The 12,703-nt window shown below is 35.7% G+C and overlaps 1 protein-coding gene across 11 annotated transcripts in view; it reads left to right on the forward strand.

The window, feature by feature from the left end:
* MYO9A (myosin IXA) overlaps positions 1-12,703 on the forward strand; it is a 238,126-nt gene that overhangs the window by 70,588 nt on the left and 154,835 nt on the right. For 6 of the 11 annotated variants that reach the window (XM_043919707.1, XM_043919713.1, XM_043919710.1 and 3 more), the window contains exons 6-8: positions 1,455-1,511; positions 6,791-6,891; positions 8,569-8,695. In XM_043919707.1, coding sequence (XP_043775642.1) covers positions 1,455-1,511; positions 6,791-6,891; positions 8,569-8,695 — 285 coding nt within the window. The remainder of the gene's footprint in view (positions 1-1,454; positions 1,512-6,790; positions 6,892-8,568; positions 8,696-12,703) is intronic. The other 5 variants (XM_043919708.1, XM_043919717.1, XM_043919716.1 and 2 more) reach the window with 3 other exon arrangements.

Raw genomic sequence — 12,703 nt, forward strand, 5'->3', positions numbered from 1 at the left:
TAAGAGAGTAATAAACTGTTTATAGATACCTCTAATTTAGAAAAATGGTTTACACTTTTCAATAAGTAAAGTGATTTACCTTTTACACACCAGAGCATGTTAAATGTTACTAATGATTAATGCTTGCCCTAACAAAGGATTACTGAAACTTGTATTTGCCTGTTTTGAAGTCTAATATATTAATATACCTCTTTGCAGGATGAGTATGATTATTTTTATAATTTAGTGATTATCCTATTAAATACTCAGTGTGAAAATTCATTAAAGGAAATGACTTAGAGAATTTGTGTTTTACCTTGAAACTCAAAAATTCTCCCCTAAACTTCCATAATAAGGCATAATTGTCACAACTTTTCATTCCATTGGCTTCTTCAATTTTATTTCTCATATTAACAAAAATTCTAGAATCAGTAATAATGATATTGATCTGACAGTACATCATTTAGGTAACAGATTGTCTCCCCTCATTTTTAATTGTTTGAGGCAAGATGTAATGTCTATGGAAAGAAATTCCCTTATGGTAATTTTAAAAGTTCTTCTGAGGGATATTAAATTGACACTTGGATGGTGGCTCAAAGATTGTAGTATGTATTTAGGGCTTTGAAAGTAACATCTCACACTTTGTAAGATATGGAGCAGGCTGTATAACTGATATTTCATAATTTTGAAACTACACATTTATATAAGCTAACAATTCTGTTACTATATTGAGAATTAAAAAATTATTTAAAATATAACTTCTTGGTGTAATATGAGGCATTTTTACTGTATTGAATTAAGTATATTAAAAAAATCATTGATTTAGCTTTTGAGTTTTCCCCCTTCCCTGCTTAAACTATTTGCCTTATATTTGGGTGATAAAATATTTTTCCTTTTGAAAAAGTAGCAACTGCTGATAAAATGAGCTGATGTGCATGTGTGTAGCATGTTCGAATCTTTGCTACCCCACAGACTGTAGCCCACCAGGCTCCTCTATGCATGAAATTTCCCAGGCTACAATACTGGAGTGGGTTGCCATTTCCTTCTTCAGGGAATCTTCCCAAATCAGGAATCTTGCATCTCCTGCATTGGTAGGCAAATTCTTTAGCGCTGTCGCCACCTGGGAAAACCACTAAAGTTAATACTAGAGAAATCTGGAGTTTTTTGCTCCTCTTCCAGATCTTTTTGTAATTACTGGCCATACTATACATATTCTTATCTTAAGGTCAGTATTTGGAGGCTATGGGACTCAACAGTTATTATAAATTTCAGAGTAACTGAACAATAGCAAATATGGATTGATTATAATAATATATGACTCCCAGAATCTGAATGTTTCTCTAGTTATTTTGTGCTGCTGTACAAAATAACTTTTCTTTGGATAACAGCGGTACTACCTGAACACTACATCTAAGAGATCATTAGAAGAGTGTAATAATCATTACTTCTACCTAACTAATCTGCCTTACTTTCAGATAACAAAGAAACCCCTCAGACAGAGCTGGGATGATTATTGCTTTGACTCTGAGCCGGTCAGTACAAGTGCCTAAGTATCCTTGCTAAAGGACCCTTTTTGTGACTTAGGAAGAAAGTCAGCTGAAATACAAACAAAGAATCTAGGAAAGAAGATAAATCAGTGTTTATTTTATTGGAATTGACTTTTTTGTGTATGTATGGTTTATTGATTAAAAGCAGTTTACCTTTTTTGGATTTTTGGGGGCTATATTTAGACTATATTCAGTATTTATTTTTAAAAATAATACATTGATTGCATTCCTAATTTCAGCATTGTTATGCATCCTTATAACCTATAGGGTTTTTTCCCTTGACATTTATTTATTTATTTCAATTCTTATGTGGTAGTTTAGTTACCCATCTATTATGGCTAGTATTTATTATTTTAAAAAGTTGCATTCTTCCTGTTTTGTGTGTCCGTTAACAGTCTTCACATAGTGAATGCATGCATTTTTTTAATAGCAAGAGAGGCCATAGCCTACATGTAATTTTCTAAAAAATTAAGAATTGAAATTCCTTTAAATAAGATTATTTTATGTTTCAAATTAAGGATGATCTAAAGGCATATATGATGTAATATAAAATGAGTAGGTAAATTACTTATACAAACAGTTTTATAATTGCAAATGGAACATAAAAAATCTTTTTCCTTTACTTCAGTTTGCAACTAGGTCAGATGTGAAAGGCTGAAAACAAACACTCATCTATATGTTCATTAACTAATAAACTAATGTATTAACTACTCCTCCTGGAAATGTAATATGTCTTAATCCTACTTTAAATAACTATCACTTTAATTCTCACTGCATGTGATTACAAACTCCGTTAATTGCAAGACTATCAGATTTTGAGTAGGTTTAGTAATTTTTCATTCAGTTTAATTGCAGTACCGTTTCATAATCAAGTAATTTGCAATTTCAGATTTGATATTTTAGAAAATAAATTTTAGACAGCAAATTTATAGATACTGATAATTTTTAGTAGAAAAATTTTATGCTGTTTTTTCACTCTGGAGACGCTTCCATCTTTTGCTTAGTATGCCAGTTGACTATGCCTCTCATTGGGAAGTAGGTAGGAGACTGGGAAACTCATATAGTGAATATAAGATTTGATTGCCTGTACAGAGCTTACAGTGAGATTGTCAACTGGTCTGCTATTTAGACAGTCTAAGTAATGCTTAAGAATTTTTAGGTTCTGGAGTAGATAGACCTGATTTGAAAACTGGCTTGTCTACTTGTTAGTTTTGAGAACCCAAGCAGGTGACTTACCTTTTTGTTTTCACCCCTTCTTTAAGGGGAAAATAATGGTCTTTAACTTTTGTGAGTGTTAAATTAGTGCATCTACAGAGCTTGATGGATTGCTTAATGCTTAATAAGCACACAGTAAATGTTTCCACTATTGCCGCCACCATTGAAAGCATCATTATCCATCTTTTCCTTTTAGGAGAAATTTGTAGCCATGCTCTCCTACTCCCTTAATATTACTCTCATCACTATCCTCTTATCTATTATGTTTTCAAATCTGTTATCATTGGAACTTTAATTTTTGCTGCTTTTTCTTGCAAGGTAATTTTAATGGAAGCAAGTAGTCTATCTGAGGATCTTTTGCTTAATTCTTTCCTCTTAGCACCTCCTCATATCATATTTGGGAGCACTACACTTGTTTCACTCTGAGTTTTTAGAACTTATGTGACTAGCTTTATGGGAAGAGAGGATTAAGGAAGATTCTGCAGTTTGTGCTATATTACTTAATATACATTGTATGAAATTGTATAAATGATCCCAAGGGGAACTTAAGTGAGAAAATTGCTTTTAACAAGGGACCTGTTGTTGCCCATTGCATGGGCAACATTAATAAAACAAGCTCAAGCAACTGGTGTTTCATGAAAGATAGCAGAGGACTTAGAACAGATTTTGGTGTAACCTCTTCTGTTATTTAGGTGACTTATTTAACCACTGAGTCTATTTTCTTTCCTAAAATATAGGTATAATAAAATGTACATATGCATAATTAACCTCTTGTGTTTTGAGAATTTAAAGATTACATGCGGCAAGTGACTCTCCTATTGACTAGTATGTAGAAGATATATGGTAAATGCTAATTTCCCTTCTTTAAATGATAATCTATTCTAATCATTTTACCTTAAAGCTGGTTCTGAATAACTTCAATGTAAACAGTTTCACCTAATTTAAAATTTTTCTAAATTAAACTTTGAATAGTCAGGTCCAACTATCAGGTGAGTTTAGTGAGGATTGCCAGAATGGGTCTCAGGATACTGAACACCACGCTGCAAAGGGATTGAAACATAATATTGTCAGTGAGGCCAAGCTTTCATCCTGGTCATTACTGCCTTTATAGGAACCCAACCATTTGTATTGTACCTGACCTCCCATTTTCCCATGAATTAGACCTGCTGCAGGAATCCTGTGCGACTTGACAGAAACCTTTAAATCCGTAATATTTACATCCTCCATATTTTAAGTATTTCTACAGCATAACACTTTTACTGCTATTCACTGTCCAACAGTTTATACATTTGGGGTCACTCCCTCAAATTCTGCCTTTTTGACTTTATGCCAGTCCAGTACAAAGGTCTCTGCATGCTGCACAACTTCCTTTGCAAATGCTTTTCCATTTAAAAACCATTACCATCCATATTATATTTGATCATTATAAAACCACTGGTTGTAGTTAGTATGATTACCTTTCACACAGGAAGCAGCAGTGGCTCAGAGTTTAAGTGACTTCCCTGTGATGATGAAACAATTTAATAATGTAATTTGGATTCAAATCAGGCTATGTTTTATATGTTCTTTTTTCTTAAATGATCTTCAGCATCTTTACTAACTCTCAAAGTCAATTATTCAGATTTGTGTCCTATATTATCAACTAGTAGCTATAAAAATATAATTTTTATAAACAGTATTCTAAGAAATACAGCATATGAGAAACATGTGTAATCTGACTTTGCTCTTCACTTTTTCTCCCTCAAAATACTTCCTACATGCCAGGCTTGTTGTAGGTACTTATAAATGAGAAAGGGTTCTCATCATCTCATACAAAGGGAAAAAATGCTGATAGCGTGAAAGAATATTTTGGTGTATTTGTGGGGAGTGTGCAGTGGCATGTTATCGTGTAAGACTAGAGCCTGAGCTGAGTTTGACAGTAGGAGTCAACTGTCTTCTTTCAGTGGAAAGGGTTCTAACAGTTGTTGGTTAGTTCCCTACCTCATTCTTTGACCTTTACTGTTTTATTGTTTTCTGAATGACCTCCAGCAGCCAGTGTTCGTATCTGGTGCTTGAAAGCTTTTCTTAGAATCCTGGAAGGCCTTGTGCTCTTGCCTGGTCCTCTAAAAGTACCTAGGAATTAACAGCTTATCTCCAGAACTGATGAGAGTATTTTTCATACTGTTTCCCAGCGGTTACTTTGGAATTAAAGTCCAGCTACCCACCTTGGTAGCTCCCTTAATATTGTTCTCTATTTAGGCAACGTTGACTTCCCTGCATTCTAACACTACTTGTACTGAATCTTGGTCTCAAGGTTTGCATCCGTATGAACCCAGATTAAGATAATGATATTTCTGGTCTGGTAGATTAATCTGTCCTTAGCTTTTTTAATACCATTGTCATCAAGGAAGTTCATGTTAAATACAAGTATTTAAAAGTTCATTATGATTTTGGTCTTGTATTTCTGAAAAACATTTTGATTATAGATAACAGCAGGTATAAATGTATTTATATTTTAGTTCTTTTTTCAATTTATGCTCTCAATATTTTATCCACACTGTTTTATTCATTCTTGAGGTAGATAAGAGCAGCTGTCATTTATGAGAATCATTACTGTATTATTGAGTTTTCACAAGTTGAAGCGTAGGTTGTTTTCTCTTCACTTATTTGTTACAGAAAAATTTTTACTAAATTATAAAATGAGTGAGCTGTTTGTGGTTTTAGGGGGAAGAAAAGAAAGAGCTTTTAAAAAACTTTATGAAAGAGAAAAATGTGTTAAGTTAAAATTTTTTAGTGGGTTAGGATGTTGTCATGTCTGTAGAAATATGTCTTAAAATTGCTTACCAAAAATTTTATAGTCAGAAAGAACTTTTCTTAAAGTGAATTTGAAATCCATGTGTACCTTTCCATAGAGAATAGAATTATTTTTAATAGCATTTTAAGACAATGTTTAAAATTTTATTATTTATATATATATTCATTTTTATAGTACCTAAAGCAGGTTGTACATGGTAGATACTTGATAAGTAATTTTTAAGCACTTTGTTTCTTCAAAAGGAATGTCTCATTCAGTTAATTAATTCATTGATTGTATATTTACTCCAGTAATTTCCTACTTTCTTCTTGGCACTGACTTGATATTGGAAATCTGCAGTAAATGAGACAAATAAAAGTTCATGTGTTCACTGACTGTTTGATACAACATTTCATAGGAAGATAGGCATTAAAAAGTAAATACATGTGAGGAAGTTTTTGAAAATATAAGTGTAAAGGGACTAGGAGAACACATAATAAAGGCAGGTGAAGACTTAAATTTTTAATTGTTTTAAAGATCTACAGTATAACCAAATGGTACAGTATTACCTTTTGACTTTTGGGGGAACTGAAATGCAAGAGTTGCTCTAGAAGAGTAATATTTTTAGTCTGGTAGTCCATAACTGTTTTTACTGGCTCATATTATGAGGGTTCTTTTGAAAGTTTTTGTACTTTCACATATACTTCTTTATTTTGCTGATTGCCATGTTGTTTATATTATTTGTTAGGAACTATTTATGTGATACCTAATGTTGATGTAATATAAACATCTTTATATTAAGTCTAGGCTCCTCTTCTCTACTAAATTAATGCCTCTTCTGAAATATATTTTTGTGTCCCAGGATCTAGTTCAGTACCTTGCATATAGGTAGGCACCTATTAAATATTTGTTGAATAAATAACATTTGTTGTGGAATTGATCTCTTAAATGCTTTGCATCTCTGAGACTCTTCAGAACCACTCAAAATCAAACTTGGTATCAGAATATTTTATGAGTCTTGCTAGCTCTTTATTGTAAGTTACTTTTGAGATCCTTGCTTGGGTGGTTGTGAGGAAGAGGGAAAAGGTAACATACTGGTATTTAGGTAGGTATATGTTTGGTTTGCATGCTTGTAGTAGGATAAGAGTCTAATGAATTTGATGATATCTAAATATGCATAGGTTATGGTTATCTAAAATTACTGTATTTCTGAGTGGCTTAGGTTGCTTTTCAATAGGTAATCTTGATTTTTCTTTTCCATTTTTTTTTTAAAAAGCAGGATTGCTTCACCGTAGAGGGGGAAGATTTGAGGCATGACTTTGAACGCTTACAACTAGCCATGGAAATGGTAGGATTTCTTCCCAAGACACGAAGACAGTGAGTTTATTTATTGTATTCCTTTACCCTCAGTAGAGATCCTTTGAAACAATTTTCTAATATTCCTGATCTAATGCCTCTTCCATCTTAAGCATTACTTAGAATTAGGAAATTTATTTTTGTAAAAGACTTGTTTTGAATTGCTTTCTTTTGTCATAAATTCTTTGAGAATCTGTTGAAAGTTAGAGCTCTTCTTCCTAAAAATGTAATCCATAAACATTTGCATATTATTACAGGAGTTCATGGTGCCCCCCAGACCTCTCCGTGTACCTTCCTTAACTGTTGATTTATAACACTTGTTGTCAAGGGAAGGAGACAATGTGGGTCGAACGGTGGGTTGCTTAAAGTAAAAGAGAAGTGAGGTTACTTTGATAGAAAGTTCTTGTCAAGTTCAGGTGAGAGACAGAAAATAGGTATAATAATGTCCCAGAGTAAACTGAGTTCATGAGATGTAGAGCTCAAGTATAGGGATTATCTATTGGCTGGAAGAGAGGCATGTGTTCTTCTGAGACAGGAGGGAAGGACAACTGAGATGTAGATATTTCACAGTAAGGGCCTAATATTAGATCATATAGTCCAGTGGTCTCCATTACTGTTTTTAAAAAAGGCATTATAATATGATGGTCAGTATAATATGATGTGAGAAAGCATTTTAAAAATATAATAATAAAAAAATCACCTTGGTTACTTTGTTTAAAAAAATACAAATTCTAAGACCTTTCTTTTAAAGATTCTAATTCAGTAGATCTGGGCTTCGCTTGTAGCTCAGTCAGTAAAGAATCTACCTGCAGTGCAGGAGACCCGGGTTCGATCCCTGGGTTGGGAAGATCCCCTGGAGAAGGAAATGGCAACCCATTCCAGTATCCTTGCCTGGAAAATCTCATGGACAGAGGAGCCTGGTGGGCTGCAGTCCATGGCATTGCAAAGAGTCGGCATGACTGAGCGACTAACACATAATTCAGTAGATCTGAAATAGGCCGTGTGGGAAAGGACATTCCAGGTAGGATAAAAAGCACTTAGAAAGTCATGGACTTTTGAAACACCACAGAAGATTCAGACAATGTTAAGTCCCGTTTAAGGCTTCCCTAGTGGCTCTGTGGTAAAGAATCTGCCTGCCAATGCAAGAAGCATGGGTTCAGTCCCTTATCCGAGAAGATCCCACATGCCATGGAGTGACTAAGCCTGTGTGCCACAGCTGCTGAGCCTGTGCTCTGGAGCCCAGGAGCCACGACTGCTGAGTCCACGTGCCACAGCTACTGAAGCCTGTGGTCTCCAGAGCCCAAGCTCTGCAACAAGAGAAGCCAGCACACCAAGAAGCCTGCGTACCACTGCTAGAGAAAAGCCTGTGCAGCAATGAAGACCCAGTACAGTCAAAAATAAATAAATTTAAAACAAAAAGAATAAAGTCCCCTTCAAACAACTATATCTATATATCTGACGAGGATACAGTTCTTAAAGTGGAGTTATATAAAGCACTTTGCACAGTGCCTGACATGGCAAACACTCAATAAATTTTAGTTATTGTAGTTATGATTATTATCCCCGTAATTCTTACTTTTCTGAAGACTAAGTACTCTGTATTTGTACTGGTTAATTTGCTTGATTAGAATTTTGGAATGAAATAAACTTAAGAGAAGTCACATAAGGAAGCTGTAATTTATGGTTTTATTTTCACAGGATTTTCTCTCTTCTCTCAGCAATACTACATTTGGGTAATATCTGTTATAAAAAGAAGACATACCGGGATGACTCCATAGATATCTGTAATCCTGAAGTTCTGCCTGTTGTCTCAGAGTTATTAGAAGTGAGTGATTACATTCTCAGTTTTCATTTCAAATACTGGTAACTTTTCAGTTTTTATTTTGTGTAACTATTTTGTAGGTATAAATGGGTTAATACTTTTAATTAATAATGTTACTCCAGAAGTTGGAATTCTTTCTGTTATGTGTGCCAGACTCTTTAGAAGATTTGGGTTTTCTCCCCCACCTCCCTTTGTCCCAGATATCTGTAACTCCTAAATTTGCTGAATAGGATGAATATTTCACTCTATGCTATATCATGTTCTAGGTCTTTGTAAGTTTTCTCCTACATAGTAGGTTGTTGGTTAGATTATTTTGTTTGAAGATGGGGTGTCCAGATGGGTGGAGTACTGCTTTTTCTTTCTTCATGGCTAAATAGGAGTCAAACGTCTTCATATCCTATGACGTTTCTTCGCACATCAAGGTCCTCATTGCCTTACTTTTTCTTCCTGGACTGATGATTTCTCATGTTTTCTCAGCTAACTGCTCATCTTAAAAGGGGTTTAGTTTTTTATGGGCCCTCTCCTCTGACAGAACAGGAAATATGTATGTGTAAACTCACCTTGAGTATATTCGCATATCTCCAAATATTTTTATGTGACTGTCTATATAAAGATAAACATGATCTGCACAACAGGGGAAGCTATAAACAAATGGAAAGACAACCTGTGGAATAGGAGAAAATATTTCCAAACTATGCCACTGATGGAGGGATATTACATGGTATCACTTATATGTGAAATCTAAAAATATGATGTTGTTGTTCAGTCGTCCAGTCATGTCCAACTCTTTGTGACCCCTTGGACTGCAGCACGCCAGGCCTGTCTGTCCCTCACCATCTCCCAAAGTTTGCCCAGTTCATGTCTTTTGCATCAGTGATGCCATCCAGCCATCTCATCTGACATCCTCTTCTCATGCTCTCAATCTTTCCCAGCATCAGGGACTTTTCCAGTGAGTCAGCTGTTTGCATCAGATGACCACAATACTGGAGTTTCAACTTCAACATTAGTCCTTCCAACGAGTATTCAAGGTTGATTTCCCTTAAGATTGACTGGTTTGATCTCCTTGCTATCAAAGGGACTGTCATATGATACAAATGAATTTAGTTACAAAATAGAAATACACTCATAGACATAGAAAACAAATTTATGTTTACCTAAAAGGAAAATGGGAGGGAGGGATAAATTAGGAATCTGGGATTACTGGATACATACTACTATATGTAAAATAGATAAACAATAAGGACCTACTGCATAGCACAGGGAACTGTATTCAGTATTTTATAACCTATAATGGAAAAGAATTTGAAAAAGGATATGTATTTATATATATAAATAAAACTGAATCACTTTGCTGTATATCTGAAACATTGTAAGTCAACTGTGTGTGTGTGTTAGTTGCTTAGATGTGTCCGACTCTTTGCAACCTCATGGACTGTAGCTTGCCAGGCTCCTCTGTCCGTGGGAGTCTCCAGAAAAGAATACTGGAATGGGTAGCTGTTCCTTTCCAAGATTATTTAGGTCAGTAAGTTTTCCTCCTTCCCTCTTCACTGAGGTTGTTCCAAATATTTGTCATATAGTTTCCATGTTGTGGCCTGCATTCTTCCCTGAGATTCCCCCAGCATCGTAAATGATTTGCTAAACATTTGTGCACTGTAAGATTCATGGGTTATGTATGTGTATATGTGTGGGTTTTGACAGATGCCTAATGTTGTGTATCCTCCACTACAATATCTTACAGAAGTTTCACAGCCCTGAAGCTTCCCTGTGTGTCATCTGTTCAACCCCTCCCTACAAACTACTGATGTTTTTACTAGCTTTGTAGGTTTGCTTTTTTCAGAATGTAACATAATTAGATTCATATAGTATTAATATGTCATGTTTCAGACTTGTTTCACTTAGCAGTATACATTTAAGATTAATCCAGTGTCTTTTCTGGGCTTGATAGCTCATTTCTCTTTATTGCTGAATATTATTCTGTAATGTGCATGTATCACAGTTTGCCTGTCCATTCACCTATTGAAAGTGAAAGTGAAAGTCCCTCAGTCGTGTCTGACTTCTTGTGACCCCATAGACTTTACAGTCCATGGAATTCTCCAGGCCAGAATACTGGAGTGGGTAGCCTTTCCCTTCTCCAGGGGATCTTCCCAACCCAGGGATCGAACCTAGGTCTCCTGCATTGCAGGCGGATTCTTTACCAACTGAGCCACAAGGGGAGCCCAAGAATACTGGAGTGGGTCGCCTATCCCTTCTCCAGTAGATCTTCCTGACCCAGGAATTGAACCAGGGACTCCTGCATTGCAGGCAGATCCTTTACCAGCTGAGCTCTTAGGGAAGCCCACCTATTGAAGAATATGTTAATTATTTCCAACTTTTTTTTGCAATTATCAGTGATCTTTTTTTTTCCTGTTAAAATATCACTTATTTTTCAAATCTTGGTTCATATACTGCTTCATCGGTTTTAACTGTGTTAAATGATTTAAACTGATTCTATCAGCATAGAACAATTTGCTTCTCCTTAGCATAATTCAGTGGAGAAGGCAATGGCACCCCACGCCAGTACTCTTGCCTGGAAAATCCCGTGGATGGAGGAGCCTGGTAGGCTGCGGTCCGTGGGGTCGCTAAGAGTCGGACACGACTGAAGTAACTTAGCTTAGCAGCAGTGTAATTCAGTATTGGCTTTGTAGCATAGTTAATTGTTTACCAGTCTGTGTCCATTATAAGGTAGTGGCAGTGTTCTTTGAGATCTGTGGATGTGCTTATTTATCTAACCTTACAATGTTTATTATTTTGTACATACCTTGCTGTTTGTTTATTAACTTTAATGGAATGAGTTAGCCTGGTAGAAGAGGCAGGAGGGAGTACTTTGAGTTGGAACTAGACTCACTCATTAGAAAGGAGGTCCAGAATGTGAAGTCTGGTATCTGAAAGCTGTAATTTTAAAGCTCACGAGGGTCAGAAAACAGATCTTTCAGACAGGACTTCAAGGTGATATTTTAGTCATTCATCTCGTATTGTGGTAATACAGAACATTGTGGCTAGTGATCTTTCTTAGAAGTTTAGGCATTCAGCTAGTACCAAGGCTTCTAATCCTAGTGAAATATTTCTTTTTTGGTGAGAGACTAATAGAGCAATTTAGGAAATTTAAAGAGGAACTCAGTTGTTTGTAAAAAAAAAGAGTGGTGGGGGAGGAATCCAAGTCTGAAAATTGGGCTTGCCGGTGTTAAAGTTAGACTAACAACTAAGTGTGATTTGATAGCAAATCCCACCTTTTGAATTCAGGATTCTCAAATTCCTTGTTGTGAGTGGTTCCTCTTTCTAGTTTGGAGTGGTTTAAGGAGTGAAGTTTCAGTAATAAGTAGAAAGAAAATATCTTCAAAAGTCAAGGAGCTAGAGAAGATCTGACAACACCTACCAGAGTGCCCTGCCTATAGGTAGACCTTATTTTTATTTATCATTGTTTTTTATTAAAAACATATTTTTGGCCCTAAGGCTTGTAGGATTTTAGCTTCACAACTAGGGATTGAACCTTGGCCCTTGGCAGTGAAACCATTGGGTCCAGACCACTGGACTGCCAGGGAATTCCCCCATGAAGTTTATTTATTTATTTACTTATTATTTTCTTTTTTTTTTTTGCTGCACGGGTATTCATTGCTGCATTTGGGCTTTCTCTAGTTGTGGCAAGAGGGGGCTTCTCTCTTCATTGTGGTCCACTGGCTTCTCATTGCGATGGCTTCTCTTGTGGAGCTCGGGCTGTAGCAGGCTTCAGTAGTTGCAGCTCTCAGGCTTTAGAGCACAGGCTCGGTAGTTGTAGCACATGGGCTTAGCTGCTTCGTGGCATGTGAGGTCTTCCCAGACTAGAGATCGACCCTGTATCCCCTGCATTGACAGGCAGATTCTTAACCACTGCCACCAGGGATGTCCAGTAAAATTTAAAGACTATTTGGAAAATTATAAAGGTAGCTGATTAAAATATGAATTCAATAATATTTTAAGTTGCTTATTGAATCCAGA

Source organism: Cervus elaphus, chromosome 12 (genome assembly GCF_910594005.1).
Source record: "Cervus elaphus chromosome 12, mCerEla1.1, whole genome shotgun sequence".
Taxonomy (NCBI): domain Eukaryota; kingdom Metazoa; phylum Chordata; class Mammalia; order Artiodactyla; family Cervidae; genus Cervus; species Cervus elaphus.